General features: G+C 37.3%; 1 protein-coding gene across 6 annotated transcripts in view; it reads left to right on the plus strand.

Annotated features, from left to right (window-relative positions):
- MAP2K5 (mitogen-activated protein kinase kinase 5) overlaps positions 1-18,892 on the plus strand; it is a 254,317-nt gene that overhangs the window by 37,296 nt on the left and 198,129 nt on the right. For 3 of the 6 annotated variants that reach the window (XM_076004507.1, XM_076004508.1, XM_076004506.1), the window contains exons 5-8: positions 3,911-3,951; positions 5,004-5,071; positions 5,798-5,842; positions 11,288-11,336. In XM_076004507.1, the coding sequence (XP_075860622.1) occupies positions 3,911-3,951; positions 5,004-5,071; positions 5,798-5,842; positions 11,288-11,336 (203 nt within the window). The remainder of the gene's footprint in view (positions 1-3,910; positions 3,952-5,003; positions 5,072-5,797; positions 5,843-11,287; positions 11,337-18,892) is intronic. The other 3 variants (XM_012768374.3, XM_012768375.3, XM_012768372.3) reach the window with 1 other exon arrangement.

Genomic DNA, 18,892 nt, shown 5'->3' on the forward strand with positions numbered 1-18,892 from the left:
TAATTAAAAGTTAAACTTACCTTCGTTAACTGATACTGTACAAATAATCATGGTATGAGTTTTCCAATTAAACATTCTAGACTTTCATTACCTATAACTTTTTTTTTTTTTTTTTTTTTTTTTTTGAGACAGAGTCTCGCTTTGTTGCCCAGGCTAGAGTGAGTGCCGTGGCGTCAGCCTAGCTCACAGCAACCTCAAACTCCTGGGCTCGAGTGATCCTTCTGCCTCAGCCTCCCGGGTAGCTGGGACTACAGGCATGCGCCACCATGCCCGGCTAATTTTTTATATATATATCAGTTGGCCAATTAATTTCTTTCTATTTATAGTAGAGACGGGGTCTCGCTCTTGCTCAGGCTGGTTTCGAACTCCTGACCTTGAGCAATCCGCCCGCCTCGGCCTCCCAAGAGCAAGGATTACAGGCGTGAGCCACAGCGCCCGGCCATTACCTATAACTTTGAAGTTTGAATGGCTCAATTAACCAGTAGGCTCCTACTTGTACTAATAAAGTCTCCAAAGGCAGCTGGCTTGGCCAACCCCACAAAATATGGGTTCAAAAGTGAATTGCTGGGCCGGGCGCTGTGGCTCACGCCTGTAATCCTAGCTCTTGGGAGGCCGAGGCGGGCGGATTGCTCAAGGTCAGGAGTTCAAAACCAGCCTGAGCGAGACCCCGTCTCTACTATAAATAGAAAGAAATTAATTGGCCAACTGATATATATATAAAAAATTAGCCGGGCATGGTGGCGCATGCCTGTAGTCCCAGCTACTCGGGAGGCTGAGGCAGGAGGATCGCTTGAGCCCAGGAGTGTGAGGTTGCTGTGAGCTAGGCTGACGCCACGGCACTCACTCTAGCCTGGGCAACAAAGTGAGACTCTGTCTCAAAAAAAAAAAAAAACAAAAAAAAAACAAAAGTGAATTGCTCTTCTAGCATATGTGTGGGCAGCAGAATTGGGAGTGCTTATTTCATTATTAATCACTTATTAAAGTGCTAAATAAGTAAAATTGGGCAATTTATGACCGATAATAGTCCAAAACAAGGATTGTGATTTATCCAATTATATTGTACTTGAAGACTAAATACCAAAATAGGAAGAAAAAAAAATAAAGAAAGAGAAAAAGAGAAAGAAATGTTGCCATTTCTATGTACAAGGCCAAGAGCAAGGATGCACATTTTTTTTTTTTTTTTTTTTTTTTACTGTTTGCAATGACTAGAAAATTTAGGCATGTTTCAGAATTGTTTTTCTACAAGGAGTAGTTTTTTATAAGCTGAAAATTTCCATTAATTTCTTCCCTACTTGATAACATTATAGCTCTGTTGTAGCAAACCCTAGTGCAATATCCTGGGGAATTATAGTTCCAGTGTTGTGAGTCTTCATTTTTCTTTTCAATAAAATATTTACTTCTCTTCATCTACAGTCTTTTCAAGTTCTGTTTGTTTTCTTTCATTTTGTGAATAGTTCCTGTCATATTCACTGTCCATACCATTGTGACCCCTCTGTGATAATAACAAAACCATTTTTAGACATCTGTTCAGTTCAGGCACTAATATTGCTGTATGTGTCATCATTTCTAATCCTCCCAACAGTTCTGCCTATTAGATATTATTGCTTCCATTTCTTAGATGAGAATATTGAGGTTCAGGGAGGTTAAGTAACTTCAGAGTCACATAGCTTGTAAGTGGTTAATATCCCTTTGAGTAAGAATTTCACTTAAATTATAATTTGCTTAAAGTGGAAGGACATGTAAATTAAAATATTAGTAAAAAATGCCGGGGTGGTTTGGAGGGGTTGATATAGGGACAGGGAGAAGAGTTTATTATGGGGAGATGATACTTAAAAGAAGATGTATGAGATGGTAGTGTCACATGTAGTCCTAGCACAAAACCTACTAGGTTACAATAAATTATTAAATATAGTCATTCCATGTCAAATTTTAAAATTTCAGATATGAAAGACTCAGTCTTCCTGTCTTTGTGGTTTTTTTGTATGCTGTAGTACAATTCTTTCTAGTTTTTTGTAGTCTTCTCCTTTTTGGTACCTATCTACGTTGAATGTACATCTTATCATATGAAGATAAGTGAGATTATACAAATTTATACAGTTGGGGTATAGAATATTTGGTAGCTGGGCCTCCCTAGTTAGAGGCCCTCAGACCTTGGATTTCTTGGTCAGGCCCCATGTTAAGAAGAATCTTTAGCATGAACAAGTAGGAAGGATGAGAGAAAATGATTCTGTTTTAATAGTATACATTTTCCTCATTCGAAGTAGCACGTTACCTTGGATAATAATTTCCAGCTAAATCCTCTCTGTTGTTAAAAGATATGTTAAATAATAAATATGAAAATTTACTAGCTTTATAATGACTTCTGACTTTGTAACTTTAGGAATTATGAAATTATTATTGAATACTGTTTAGATTTCCAGTTATAAAGATTTGAGAAGCCAGTTGAGGAATGAAGCAGATGTTAAGGTTAGAGATAAGATTTTATGCTTGTCTCTGATTCCTTAGTTGGCTACTTTCCTTAAGTGAAATTTATGAGTGTACTGGTTACTTTTATGGAAATATTTTAAAATGTTGTTTTAGGAAGTGTTGATAGTCCCTCAAGAACCAGGCATTAAATGTATATGGCTATTATTTTGTTCAAAAAGTTAATTTCCATTTTAAGGAAAGAAGATTTGGATGATGATGATGATGAATGATTAGAGACAGAGTCTCACTCTGTTGCCCTGGCTAGAGTGCAGTGGCATCGTCATAGTTCACTGTGATCTCAAATTCCTGGGCTCAAGCCAGCCTCCTGCCTCAGCCTCCCAAGTAGCTGGGCCTACAGATGCATGCCACCTCAGCCTGCCAGAGTGCTAGGATTACAGGTGTGAGCCACCATGCCTGGCCTGGAGTCTTAATTTTAACATGTTTTAAAAAGACAAGTAAAAACCCTTTATTAAGGTTTAGGTATATTTTCTAGGAAAATAACATAACAAATTTGAATATATTTGAAATATACAAAATGAAAGCAACTAATGTGCTTTGTAATTATTACTCACATCATCTTATTATTAACCAGCTCTATTTCTTATCAGAAATGGAGGAAGAATACATGTACATTTGAGAGAGGAGCAAAAAAAAATCAAATTCATTCTTTCCCAAATAATCAATCAAAACTGATGGCTCCTTAATACAGAATTTGTAGGGCACCATAGTTTTCAAATGGAAGCAGTCTATAGTATGAGCAGGAGGCTTTTATATTTTTAGCATTTGATGAAGAAACATTTGCTAAATTTGAAAGGTACTAATCTGTAACTCAAGATGGTGTCAGGAAGTTAACATTATTTTTCCTGGCATTACTTTATCTTCAGAACTAAATATAAGCAGATGCTAAGATTTGCAAGATGTAATAAAATTAGTTATATGTTTATATTTTAATATATTTGACTGCTTATAGCTGTGCAAACTAGTATTCAAACTTCAACATTTCATCTTAGAATCTCAAGCAATCTTTTTGGCATTAAAACATCCTTCTCCCACCCCACTCCCCCACAAAAAAACCTTAGCTATTTTCAAAGTAGTTTAAGTGATAGCTGATACACAATGTAATAGAGTGAGGACAGATTGCAGAAATTTGAATTATGAAAGGAATCTAATCATTTTAGCTCAGTTAACTTGATTTTTATATGTTTTAAGCAGAAATTGGAATTTATATGAGGTGGTGTCACAAAGCTCTTTGCATTTATAAATGCTCACTCCTGCAAGTTAAAACCTTGGTTCATAATTCCCACTTTGGGTCTTGGGAGCCACTTTTCAATCATTTCTCTCTGCTAATTTTGGTGTCACCCTCATTTCTTTTTAAACGATTCATTTTGAGCAAATTTGTAAATGGCCCTGATGTGTTCTACAATTTAGTCAATTACTGTTTCAGCCTGCAAGCCTCCTGGGGAACGGAACATACATGGCCTGAAGGTACGAATTTCAATAATTGTTTCAGTAAAGTTAGATGGATTTGTAATGCTGTGTTCCACTTATTGAAATGTCAAATAAAACTGCACTTTCTCAAGCTCTGACAAGCGATCCTTTTTTTTTTTTTTTTCCAAATGGGAAGTGGAGAGGGATTCATCTGTAGTGTTTGCTCAATATGTGTATATATTTGGATACTGGGGTTTTGATGCTGTATTTTTAATTATTTAAAATTGTTTTGTCTGTGAGTTTCTTCAGTATGATCATGGGTACTAGTCTCTACAAAGATTTATTTGAGTGAGAATATAGACTTCATTTTAGTGATTAAGCACATAGGCATATTGTGCTTGGATTACCCCGCTCTTCTTTTTGACATATTTATGCTAGAAACATATATCTAGTTAATGTCTTTTATTGTTCTGTGTATTTCAGATTCTGGATTTCTGCTTAGGGCTTCATCTCTGAAAGAAAAGCTGGCTTTGGTATTAGGTTCAAATATTTTATAGTTGATTACTTGGACCACATTTTTTAGTGAATAAGAAACATTCTACAGGGTGTCCCAAAAGTCACCCTACATAGGGAAAATGGGAAATTATAGCTAAATGTACCTTTATTTACAAAATATTCATTACAAAATTTTTCCTTTGTATGGAGACTTTTGGAACACCCTGTACATACAGTGTTCTGCTTGGTTGTAGAGATGGAAGGATATGATAACCAGTGGTTCACTACTAACTCCTGGATATATTCTTAATGTACTTTTTTGAACATACTGTTTTTGTATGTGTTCTAGACAGTGAAATGAATTTTTTTCTTGTTTATCTTTCCTTTTCCAGCACTGTTTAAGTATTTGAATAATGACAGGCATAGAGTATTATGTAATATACAGGTTGTATGGTTCTGTAACCTATATACTGAATAGACTCTAACCGTGGGTCTGTCTAGCAACAAGCTAATTAACCTCCATAGTGAAATGTGAAATTTGTGGCAAATTATAGGTTAATTAGAACTGTGTCCTCAGAACACAAGACTGATCAAGATTCTTTCTTTACTTATAGGTGAATACCCGGGCTGGACCCTCTCAACACAGCAGCCCAGCAGTCTCAGATTCACTTCCAAGCAATAGGTGAGAACAAGCAAGTGAAGTGTGCCGCTGGTGTAATTATCTACAGAGTTGGGCATGGAGTGGTGAGGAAGAGGCTTGTGAGATGATATTTCTTTTTTATAAGACCAAAAAAGTATGCATGTGGCTAAAAAGAAATTTGACCAGATCACTCTAGCTATATACTGACCAAAGAGAAAGGACTTCATATAGAGAGATGAAATTAGAGATGTTAAAATATTAATTTTGGGCCGGGCGCTGTGGCTCACGCCTGTAATCCTAGCTCTTGGGAGGCCGAGGCGGGTGGATTGCTCAAGGTCAGGAGTTCAAAACCAGCCTGAGCAAGAGCGAGACCCCGTCTCTACTATAAATAGAAAGAAATTAATTGGCCAACTGATATATATATATAAAAAAAAATTAGCCGGGCATAGTGGCGCATGCCTGTAGTCCCAGCTACTCGGGAGGCTGAGGCAGAAGGATCACTGCAGCCCAGGAGTTTGAGGTTGCTGTGAGCTAGGCTGACGCCACGGCACTCACTCTAGCCTGGACAACAAAGCGAGATTCTGTCTCAAAAAAAAAAAAAAAAAATATTAATTTTGGTCTGTGGAGTCATTCTCCTTCATTCTCCAGATCATGTAGAAAATTCAGTGCTTTGGTTTGACTGTTTCCTGCCTTGATGGTCTGTTTTGTCGATTGCAAAAAATGCTTTTTTCTCTTTTTTTTTTCTTTTGCTTGCCCATCTTTTGACAGCATCATCATCCACTGGCATCTTCACCAGAAAGAGACAGGGAATAGGTAAAGTGGAGAAATTGAAATTGACCACCATGTTGTTTATTAGTGTCTTTGGTGTATAGGAAATGGAAGCTAAGAGGGAAGATAATTTTCATTAGTTGATGCTAATATTGCTGGAGTGGATACTAAAGACCTAAGCTTTTTCAAAGTGTTCTTACAAGCCTGAGAACTTACTTCCAGACTATCATGGTCCTCAAGGAGAAAGTGCATCCTGCTTAAACTGATGGAATTCTAGGACATTTTGGTTTTACATTCAGTTATTCAGCCAGTAAATATCATATTATTGTACTTGAGGGTGACACTATGAACATGATTGTTCTATGTGTGCATATGCACATTGGTGACTGAAAAGCCAGCATGGAGCTAGAAAACTCTTCCATTTTATATTGAGGTTTTTCTGGTTTAGGGCTTCAGCCAATTTTTTTGTGGGTTTAGCACTTTAGCCAATATTTATAAAGTGATACCCTATGTTGGCTGAGATGTAGTTCAGGCTTCTACTTTACCTTCAAAATCTCCCCCTCCTCTCTTAACCCACAGTCTTGGTTTTTGGCCAATAGGCTTTACCGGTAAAGTATGTAATTTAAAGTCTCTTTTGACTCTTTCTTTACTTTTATGCCTCTTCCCTGAAGTCACTTCCCCGATTGCCTTATTATGATGTCAGTGTATCTACCCACCAACTTTCCTGCTATGAACATACTGCTCTTAAAGTATGTTTCTTTTTTAAACAATTTATTCTGTCTTAAAACACAGTTGGTCTCGTTATTCACCAGTGGATCATCTACCTTGTGGTCATGAGGGATAGATGTTCTCAAGAAAGGGCTTGGCCCTGCCAAGTGGTCCTTTGCAGCTTCTCTCTCCATGCATGTTGAGCATGTGGGCCATGGCCCAGCAGAGTAGAGGCATTGGGGCTGATGGTCACTTGTTACACTCAGTTTGAAGAAGGCAGGGCATTTCCTTATTACCACTATTTCCAGAACAAGTGTTATTTATACATTATGACCCCAAAGGGAGAACAAGGGCTTTCCCTGGTGTTTTAAGTCAAATTTCATGATGGTATAAAAACTAGAATTGAGTTGAAAAAATGGCAAGACAGAGAAGGTAATTCTCCAAGATTTGGTTTTTAACAACATGGGTGAATTAACTTTGTTATTCAAAAATTATATATTCACAGAGTATTATAAAGTTTTTGGATTGGACAGAGGTTCCAAAACCATCTGATGATTCAGTGGTTCTCAGCCTTTTGTTGGTGGTAACTTCCCTTAGGAATATTACATCCTCCCAAATAATAATGGTAGTTTGTTCCAGGAGTGATTTCTGTTATGAAAGAAATGTGATTTGAAAAAGTCCTACAGGTGATTTTAATATGCCACTCTAGGTTGGCCATGTTCTATGCCCCAGATTGAAAACTAGTCAACAGGTATTTATCGAGTAGCTCCTGTTTATTAGGTACTGTCCTACACAATAGAAATGCAGCATGATCCTTATCTTCTGAAGCTTATCATCTAATGAGTGTACAGACAAAAAAACTATGCAAATAATTACACTTTATTGATGTGGCCCTTATATTTAGTGTCATGAAGGGAACAAGCAGGATGTGAAGAGAGTGGACACCACACAGGAATATGTTTAGATAGATTGGGTCCTCAGGGAAGGCTCTCCAGGGAGGGGATGTTTCCGTCTAGACCTGAAGGACGAGAAGGACCTACTCATGGCAGAGAAGGGCATTTCAGACAGAGGGAGGAGGAGTGTAGGTGAAGGCCCTGAGGTGAGAAAGGATCTTAGCGTGTTTGTAAGTAGGCCAATTTGGCTGGAGCCCAGACAGGGGTCCTGGGTGGAGCAGGGCTATGGGAGGAAGAGGAAGAGTTATAGGAGTGACAGGACATAAGGAGGTAGAACAGAGTCGGGGGATGCAGGGCCTCACAGGCCCTTTAGCGGTTGAATTTTCCTCTCAGTGCACTGGTGAGCCATTAGAGGGTTTTCTGCAGAATGCCATGGTGGGCTCTATGTTTTTGAAAGATCCTTTGCCTGTAGGGTGGAGAATGAGTAGGAGAAACACTGAGCTAATCCTGCCCACCTTTGGTGCTTGATTCCCCAGTCCTTGCCAAATAGTCATACAGACTCTTCCTGAGGATTTCTGTGGGAGGAATACACTTTATGGTCCAAGGCAGCCCTCTCCATTTTCCTTTAGCTATATCTTAGCAAACTCTTCTTTGTGAGCTGGAATTTGTCTCCCTTTAGCACCCACTCGTGGTAATTCAGTTTAGTCCTAGACTGTGGCTGTTCCAGGTAATAGCTCTTCCTGGTGATAGCTCTTCCAGTCATCTTTTCTCCAAACATACTACTTCTCCTAGATTTCCTGTCTCTAGATAACCTGCCAGTCCTCTGTCACTGCTCCTAGGAGTTGTGGGTTCTACCTTCTGAGTAGCTCTGAGTCTGTCTACTTTCCAGCATTGTTGCTGTGTAGGTGGTTCAGGCTGTCCAGATCACTGCCACAGCCTCCTAATAGCTTCCTCCCTCCAGTCTTGCCCCATTTCAGTCCCTCCTCCCAGCTGTTGCTGGAGTAATCTTGCTAATGCACAGTTCTGAGCCATCATTCCCTACTTGAAAACTCTTTATTGCTCTTCTCACCATCAGGATAGAGTGCAACATCCACAGCAGGTAAGCCTTTCGCGTGTGGGTTCTCTGCCCACTCCAGCTTGCTGGCCTGCCACTTTGCCTCTTCCCACCTGAAATTCCCGTTTTGCCGATGAACACATGGTACCCTGAATGTATCACTTTCCTCTCACTAGTGGGCCTGCACATATGCTGCTGCCTCTTTCCTGTTTTCTTCCTCTTCTAATCCCCACCTTCACCTTCCATCTGACTCATCTTGGTTGTCTTTGATGACCAGCTTATCTTCTGATGAAAACTGTCCCTAATTACTACCCACCTCCCAGTCTATACCAGGTATTCCTTCTTTGAATTCCCATAACCCTCCCATGCTTCCTTTAATTGTAGCAGTGAGCATATTGTATTATAATCACCTCTGTCCCCCAATAGAGTCTATGTCTCTGGATTAAATTCTCTCCCAACTCATTCGTCTCTACTGACATGACATTAGTTCTAGTCTCCTTACCCTTGTACTCTTCTTTGGATCTCTCAATGTCCCTCTCCAGATGTCATACTCAGATTACAACTGTATCACATTTAAATTTTAAAATGTTTTTGAAAGTAATTTTTGGATAGTTCAGGTCACTGTGACCATACAGATAAATAAAATACTGAGTAAACTGAGTCACAAAGAAATGCCAGGATACAAGATTTTTTTTTACTGGACCAAGTTGGTAGCCAGATATTAGCATAATGAATGAAATCAGTATTTTCCTCTGTTACTCTGAAAGCATGAGTTGTGCTTTGCCTTAGATGATTGAATGTTTATTAAACTGAGCTAATTCACATGGTTGTCCTAGGCCATAATTACTGAATTCAAGTCCCACTGTTAAGACAGGGCCTCTCCTAAACAACTTGACTTTCTCCTTCAATAAAATTAGGATGATTAAACTGTCCATCTAACTACCTCTGGTGTTAGGAAGATTGATGGAACTGTTTTAAGGAATCATGTTTTGTTTCTTGGATGAAAGGTGTTTTGCAAATGCAATGAATCAAAATGTTATTATTTCAAGTTTATAACATAATGGAATATCTGTGAAGAAGTGTTGCCTGGGCTTTGTTTGGTTATTTGTGTCTTTACAATAATTGGTACTTTCAAATTGGGATTCATTTATAGGAATACTAGGATCTAAATGTTTCCTAGAAAAAAAAGTGTGTGCGTATGTGTGTGTGTGTTAAAGAGAGAGAGAAAGAATGACTTTAAGCAAGGTATGTGGCTTAGTTTTTTCTATAAATTAGGGATAATAATAACTATACCCTAAGAGTATAGTTATCATGAGGATTAAATGAGGATAAGCAATGGCATTTACAGTGCCTGGCACATCGTTGTCACTTGATAGATGGTAGCTGCTATTATTATTTTGTTAACTGGACTGATTTTAGGCAGTTTATCAGCTTTAGTTCCATTCTACAACATTCTTAACTTCCACTTTAGTGCATGGATTCTTAGACTTGGTAGGACATTATTAAAGTTTAGAACCCTTGAGTGAAGACATATTTTATAAAAGGAAAGTAGAGACTGAGGCTCCATAGTTTGCATTTGACCATAGCAAAAGTTTAAGATGTATTTAGAAAGAAGAATAGCAACTTGAAATGGTAAGTGTGGTCAAACTTAAAGTCTGAGATTTTCTCAGATGTAACCTATTAAAGGTACCAAATGGAGTGTGTGTATGTATACTTCATATTGGGTCATGAGTCCTTTTGCTTTCTAATGCATTTATGTCTTACTGCCTTACTACTGCTACTATCACAATATGATAAACAACAGGAGCAACGAACACTATTTGTCAAACACTTAGCACATGCTAAGTCATTGGGCTAAGTTCAAGAGTGAGGGGGGAATGGAATATATAGAATAAGTAAGATTTTATCTGTGTTCTCAGGGAGCCCCCAGTCTTAGGGGAGGGTATGGTGGGAAAAAAGACATCTACACTGCTAATAACACAGGGGAGAGAGTTAATCTGGTATATAGGCAGAGGGTTAGAGTAGATAGATCAAGAATAGAGTTAGCAAGCTTTAAATTTCAAATAGAATATTGCTGGAGGAAGGTGCTATTTCATATGCCACTCTACTTTTATAATATTTAATTTTGTAATATTTAATTTTATAATTAAATATCTTTTAATTATAAAAGATTAAAGATTTAATCTTATAAAAGATTAAAGATTTAATCTTACAAAAGATTAAAGATCTTTTGTAATATTTAATTTTCCTGGTTACCCTATGGTTGTTATTTTCCCATTTTATAGAAAGAGGAAATTAAGGTTGAGAGAGGATAAGTAACTTGTCCCAAATCACACGGCTAATGAGTACCAGGATTTATTTTTACTATACATTTGCTTCCTAGGAAGCTGAATTATAGCTCTTAACTGTAGTAAGGACTTAAACTATGTATTTTATCTTTTGAAGTTCTGTACTCTCTATTTGCTGTAAATATTCTGAGTGTGTTGTTAAATACTTTGTGCTTAGCAGATGAGAATGTCCATATAAAATTGCCACTGAAAGGCCACCCGGAGGCAGCAGAACTAAAAAAGTCACTGAAGTAGTCCATAAAATATTGTAGCTTCATTTTGACTGTAGGCCTTTTTATTGCTTTAGATTACTAATGGGGTTTAGTCTCTTCATTGATACCTTTGGCATGTGGCCAGTTACTTTTGAAAAAATTTTATACAGGAAGAAGTATGCAAAGAGTATAGTTAGTGCCTACACCTAAGAGCAAAGGTGTATTTTAGTCTGGAATTTTGGATGGTATTCAGAGGTGTTGATCTTGTCACTAAATATTATGTCTTTCCTTTTCAGCCTGAAGAAATCTTCTGCTGAACTGAAAAAAATATTAGCCAATGGCCAGGTAGGTATTATTACATTGTAATATTTTCACATAGTAGTAATTTATTACTGTCCAGTGTTTATATTCATAAACTTATTAAACAGTTAAAAAGTATGTGAATTTCTTCTTGTCATAAATGAGTAACATGGCTTAATTTGATTGGCAGAACAATTTGCAGCACGTTTTTCAAACTGTGCTAATGGGTTTCACTCCCAGCAGATTGAAGTACCATGCACACACCCTGCTGCCATCTCAGTTTAAAAAAAGTTAATCAGTTCTGAACAAGTGTGTCAGCCCATGGGTTGTTGAAATGGCCCTGCATTCTGAGGTGATGGTTTCTTTCATTATCTTTGGGGAGAAAAGGAAAAACCGTTACTTTATCACCTTAGCTCCTTCTTTTGTCCTGAAACTAACACTGGCTTTTTAGGAGAACAGAGTGACAGCAGACCTTTGGCATTTAAAATTCCTGGCCTTCAGGAGACCTTGGTTTGCCTAGTCGACTGGCCATCTAAAGCTGAATGACCTAACCCCGTCAGGGAGGGACACACGGGCCTGCAGGCCAGTTATTTCTCACTAATTTTGATTCAAGTAAATGGACACTTCTGAAATAGTATAGTGCTTTTAAACATACACTGGTAAATTAAGCTACCTACAGGGTCCTCGATTCTTCAATAGCAACATAAATGTGTTTTAATGTTTGTTATAGTGGAAGCCCTTTGATAGCCTTGGAGGCAGGCGCCTGTCCATTGCGATCAAGCCTGCCTATTAGGCTCTATTGACTGAGACATCTGTGTCACCGCAAATAAAAGACTCTTATTGATTTTCTTAACTGCTGTTCACTTCCCGTCCATGTTTCGAACCCTGAAATCTTAATTATCTCAGATGCTTATTCAGTGCCTTCACACACTGACCTCTCCAAGCCTCATTGGCATTTCATGAATCAAGTACTTGTAGTGGAGCATGTCAGGAAGACAAAGCCAGCTCCTCATGCCTGTCCTTTAATATCACCTGTAACATTGTGGCCTAATAGATGTATGTACCTTAAAATGGTGATTGTGTGGTAGTGCTTCTGGAAGCCTTGCTTATTGAGCACGTAATTCCTGGAATACAGTTAAAAAAAATTAAGTTGATCTGGTTCTGACATTTGATGATCATCCAGTATATGAATTCTAGTCCTTAAATACTCTGTATACAGTTAAGGATAATCTGGTGTTGTATGTATAATCTTGATAGTGTCTAAATTTTAGATACTGTTTATCTAATACTTTTAACTTTAAGCAGCCAAAGATTTGTTTAGATTGAAGTCCATGTCTATATCACCCCAGTATCCTGTATGTGTTCAGAACTGGTATAAACAAAACCTGACTAAAAGCAGAAATAGTGAGCCCCGGATATTTAAGTATCTTCAACATATTTGAATTCTAGTTACTAATTATAATTTATGTACAAGTCACTTGTGTTCTTCAGCTGGAAAATATATTTCAAAATTGACATAAATTAAGAAGCTTTAACTACATTTGTTCAGCCAGGCAATGGAAAATAACCTGTCATAGATTCCTCTTTCAAAAGTGAAAAACAGGCCGGGCACGGTGGCTCACGCCTGTAATCCTAGCACTCTGGGAGGCCGAGGCGGGCGGATTGCTCGAGGTCAGGAGTTCGAAACCAGCCTGAGCAAGAGCGAGACCCCGTCTCTACTATAAATAGAAAGAAATTAATTGGCCAACTAATATATATATATATAGAAAAAATTAGCTGGGCATGGTGGTGCATGCCTGTAGTCCCAGCTACTTGGGAGGCTGAGTCAGCAAGATTGCTTGAGCCCAGGAGTTTGAGGTTGCTGTGAGCTAGGCTGACGCCATGGCACTCACTCTAGCCTGGGCAACAAAGTGAGACTCTGTCTCAAAAAAAAAAAAAAAAAAAAAAAAAGTAAAAAACAAGGTTGGGTGCGGTGGCTCAGGCCTATAGTCCTGGCACTTTAAGAGGCCGAGGCAGGAGGATTGCTTCAGGCCAGGAGTTTGAGACCAGCCTGAGTAACATAGGGAGACTCTGTCTCTACAAAAAAAAAAAAAAATTTAGCCAGGTGTGGTGGCACGTGCCTGTAGTCTCAGCTACTTGGGAGCATGAGGCAGGAGGATCGCTTGGGCTCAGGAGTTTGAGGTTGCTGTGAGCTATGATGACACCACTACATTCTAGCCCAGCAACAGAGCAAGATCCTGCCTCAAACAAACAACAACAACAAAAAATGAGAAAGAAAAACAGTTTATTTTCACTGCAAAAAAAAGCATTCTGAAATGTTCCTAAAGTTTTGACAACAAACCTAGTACCATAAATGTTTTAGTGGTCTCAGTTAGGAGGTTCTCTATTGTGGGAGATTGTCATAGCAATGATTTTTGACACTTAAAGATTGTTTATTGCTTTCCTTTGGGAATGTGATAACCCCACATTAAACAGTATGACATTTTCTTTCTTTTAAGGATTAGCCTTTTTAATATTTACTTTCACTTAAAAAACCCAAAAAACAAAAGACCCACTTTTGGAAGCTTTCAAAATACTTCCTACTAATTCCGCAATTCCTTGGTGCTGTAGGGTAATTAAACAGTGAGTGAGATTCCATTGCGGTGAGGTAATGTACACAGTGTGGGCATCAATATATTTCTAGGCTACACACTGACACCACTTGATATGGAAGATGTGAGTCACATTTAACGATACTTTAGCACTTGAGCATAGTTTTTTATTTCAGTGGTTTATCAAAGCATTAATAATGATTTGCCTTTCCACTAGCCTCCACTTAGATTTAATAAGGAATTCATATTAATCATTAAAAGAAAGGGACATGATTCTTCAAGATAATCAAATATTGACAGGTTAGAAATAGCTTTCTGCCTGGGTTCATTGATATAGGTTATGTGATATAAATATTTATTTCTTTTCTGTCACTCAGAGTAAATGCCACCAATTGATTCAACATTGATATAGTGTCAACAGTTCATAAGAAACATTTGACTGGCTTGTGTTTTCCGATTAGTCTCTGCTCTATAAAGTGGGATTTACTAAATCTCTCCAATTGTCTGCTCATAGAGTGTGACTGCTTTCTGAAACCATTATTGCTTCGATTTGTGAAGCAAAGGTCTAGTGATAGGACTAGTTTCTGTCAGACCTTTACATATAAAATAAGGATTAATTGAGCATTTTTATTTTAATGATTTATAAGCGATAGGTACTGATTCTTCTTAGCACAGGCAGACAATAAACAAAAGAATGTTTTCTTTACTGATCTGTAATTGAATTCCATTTCATTTTCCCCATAAATTTCATGAATATTAATATGTTAAATCAAGCACTTTTTAAAAAGTTTAACATTTATTCTTTGGAATGGAGACATTGTTTCCCTGTTAACGCTTGAGAGGAGTATTTAATTTTTTTCCAGCTTAAAAAAATAAATCATAAGGTATTTTTGGCATGTTTTATTGAGAACTATAAATCAGTCTCACTGATGTGTTTTCTGGATGTGTTTTTCCTACTTTAGTTCCAGTGTGGCATCATCTGTTTAACATTGGCCCTTGATTTGAAACTGATTAGAAGTAGCCCAAAGGGTCAATTTAGAGGATTTAAAAAGTACACAGTTACTCTAAGGATATGTGACTTTGACCTTTGCATCTCAAAGGTTGTTTTTCCTCTTTTTCTTTTTTAGATTTTATAGGAGATGGTGACAATATTTTCTTATTACTGTTAAGCCAAGATGTATTCATAAATGTACTGAGGAGTCACAGATCTAGAACTAATTCTGGTCCAACTGCATCTTTGCCTATAATTTTGAGAACTTGAAATGCCTTTAGAAAAACTTTTTGTGTTTAGGAAAAAAAAAAGTGTTGGGGGAAATAGGTATCTATTGTAAAGTTAGCTTGGAAAACTGTATCATCACCAGTTTTCTCTTAGATTTTTACAGTTTGTTTTGGAGCCCATACGAAGACTGAAACATAAATGAGAGTATGTATATAAGTCCAAACTACAGGACACCCTTCTCTACCTGCATAAACACAGCCTGATTGCCCATGGGTTGCTGCTGTCTCTGTTTCTTTCATGGGCCCTGCCTTTCTTGCAGCAGGAGCAGAGCCCTGTGCCAGTCATTTCTCTAAGGTCATTTGCTGTCTTGGCAGTTGACAGGTAATTGTAACTCTTGTGGCTTTTTCTTCTTCCTCTCTTACAACTATTATTTTGCCTCTTATTTGCTTTTTTTTTTAGTCAAAACCAGGAAACTGAACTATATTTTAAAATTATTTGTTATCATTATTGAATGAAAAAGTTTACCTCTTTTCAATTTAAAGAGCTATGTGATTTTTAAAACATTTTTCATCTTAAAAACAAACATCATAGCTAATTAAATTGCTTTTAACTTGTGAGTGCCCTTCAGTTGATTGTTTACCTTCCTATGAGCCAGTGGCCATTGATAAAGGAATGCCCCTCCAAACTTCCACCTGAGACAAAGTGCTGATTTATAACATTGAGCTGGAGTTTACTGAAAGACTGAATTCTAGCCTTGACTAGTTGTTACTGACTGGTTATATAACCTAAATGAATTGAGTTAAATGGCCTTAAAATACTATAAAATTCTGTGATTTTTATGATACTTGATCCCAACTATTATGTAATATTTAAATGCAGTTACTCTGAAGGCTTATAAAGCCCATTTTCTTATGTCATGAGCACTGTTCCTGTGCTTCATTTTGAAAAGTTGAATTAATATGCTCATTTAAAATAAAAAGGCAAAAATGTTATTAGATGTTTGTGATCCCTTTACTGATTTTTTCATAGTTAAGATTAATTAAATTAAGCCATTTTTTTATCAGAGATATGAAATTCTTAAAATGTTTTTTGTAATCAATTCATGATTATAGTTTTCTGCTTTACTAGTTTTCCTTTTTAAAAGTCTTTGCAGGAGGAATATTTGCATACTGCATAAAAGTTAGAAAATTCAAATAAGCAAAAAAGAGGAATCTTATTTTTTTAATATTAAAAAATTATCAATCAGTTCTTAGGCCAAAGGTATATATAACTTTAAAACGTTATAGGAACAACACTTTAATCATTTTTTATGGATACTGTCTTTTAAAATAACTAATTAATTAATTAGAAATGGAGTCTCCTTAAGTCTGGTCTCAAATTCCTGGCTTCAAGCAGTCCTCCCACCTCTGCCTTTCAAATTGCTGGGATTACAGGCATGAGCCACTGTACCCAGCTCTGGAGACTGTCTTTTTTTTTTTTTTTTTGAGACAGAGTCTCGCTTTGTTGCCCAGGCTAGAGTGAGTGCCGTGGCGTCAGCCTAGCTCACAGCAACCTCAAACTCCTGGGCTCAAGCGATCCTTCTGCCTCAGCCTCCCGGGTAGCTGGGACTACAGGCATGCGCCACCATGCCCGGCTAATTTTTTATATATATATCAGTTGGCCAATTAATTTCTTTCTATTTATAGTAGAGACGAGGTCTCGCTCTTGCTCAGGCTGGTTTTGAACTCCTGACCTTGAGCAATCCGCCCGCCTCGGCCTCCCAAGAGCTAGGATTACAGGCGTGAGCCACTGCGCCCGGCCTGGAGACTGTCTTTTTAAGTGACATGGTTCTAGAACTTGCTCTTCAAAACCATCTTTATGTAACTCTTGCTATCTTCCTCATTATCTGAAGGATTCTATATATCTATCTTGATTTTTTTCTGTCCTTGAATTTGCTTACATAGTGCTTAGTGCATATGCACATACACTTGCAACAAACAGCACTTTCCTTCTTCCCTTCTCATACTCCACCCCCTCCTGGGGCTCTCAGCCTATCTTCTAGCTTCTTGTTAGGTTGAAATGCTGGGAATACAGGTTGGAGAGCTACTCCACTTCTCTTTTCACTCTAATGGGTATTAGTGGTAAAAAGACTATGATGTCAGGATTATAATGGTTGAATGTGCTCATAGATTTGTCACACCTACTCCATTGCCTGTGGTGGAGGGGATATGACCACATACTGTGGCCTATCTGGAGCCTAGACCCTAGATACTGCATAGCTACATCCTGCTCACCCTTAAACCTCAGTGCCACTAATTTAGAATTTGTGTGCTTGAATGAGTGAAATATCTCTCTCCTAGAAATTTATTCCAAGCCATGATGAGAGTGCGGCTTGGTAGGTAAATTAATGGTACAAATTAGGTTGTAAGAGACATGTTCAGATTACCTAGACAAATGTTCTAAAGAAATTAGCCTGGTAGCCTGTTTGTACTCACTATTAGATACTGCTCTTTACATATCCTTCATTGATCAAAGTAAACCAAGTAGCTACTGTGCTAGTTTAGCATCTCAAGTCACTTCATGTGCTGCTTTTCTTTATGCTGCTTTAAAATTTATCATTCAGTCCAGAACGAGGTTTTTCTTGTCTTCATACAACATACTTTATACAGGTTAAAATTTTTTTTTCTATGTGGATAGTGAAGAACAGACTTCCCCTCCAATGGGAAAATTGTTGCCAATTTTTCTGACTTGTCTGTCGTTTCTTCACTGACCCTAAATATAGTAATTAGCTGATTGTAAATTGCTTCAATCTGATTGTACTACAATTAAATTGGGTGCTGAATTGGCCTTTACACATTAATCTGTCAATATTCTTTTAGGGTTTGGCAAAACAGCTTGGAAAGGAAGCTGTTTCTGTTACTTGCACTGTACTCCTAATTATCACAGCTCTCTGAAGCTTCAACTTCAGAAATGTATAGAAGAAAAATGTTTCCCTTGATAAATGAAGCCTTTCTTTATTCAGTTGGTGGAAGTTTAGAACAAAATATTTAAAGCTTTACTATAATGGTCTGAGAGCAAACTATTTTTTTCCAAGTGATATTGAATTAAAAACTCCATCCATTTTCTGCCCATGTAAGGCAGTGCAATTCCCTGGAAATTGATTTTTTTCCCAGGGCTTACTATGGCTTTCCCAAGCTTTAGCTATATGGAAAATAACACCTTTATTAAATCCACTTAGTGAATAAAGTTGGCAGTTAATTTTTAAGCAACTGGATCAGTATGTAGAAAATTACTGAATGCATCAATTAAAATCTGACTGGTCTTAAAAGTCATTCAATAAATAATTATTTAGGAAGTTTTCTAAAAACTCTGAAACATTATTTTGTTGGTACTAATATAATTCACGATTTGCGATACAAATGAGAGTAGTATTTGTGGTATAATAGGTTTTATAGAACTTTGGAAAATGTGCCTTGTTTTATATATTGTGAAAATGACTTTGTTTTATAAAAATTACATGTCTATATGTTTTCCCTTTATGTATTATAATATTTGGCTATGTGTGCATTTTAAGGTGCATTGATTTCAGGCTTTTCTGTCAGCATAATATGATTTCTGCCCAGTTATTGCTATAAACTAGTTTATCATTTACAGAGAAAAGCTGTATCTCCTGTAGGAAAATTATAAACGTTATTCAGTTAGTTTGTTAAACGTTAATTATAGGGTCACCTGAGGAGTTTTCAGGGGCTGATTTACTTGTAGATCATGCATTAGATTGCTGGGTGTGTGTTTATGTGTGTGTATTGTCTTCC

Source organism: Microcebus murinus, chromosome 6 (assembly GCF_040939455.1).
Source record: "Microcebus murinus isolate Inina chromosome 6, M.murinus_Inina_mat1.0, whole genome shotgun sequence".
Taxonomy (NCBI): Eukaryota; Metazoa; Chordata; class Mammalia; order Primates; family Cheirogaleidae; genus Microcebus; species Microcebus murinus.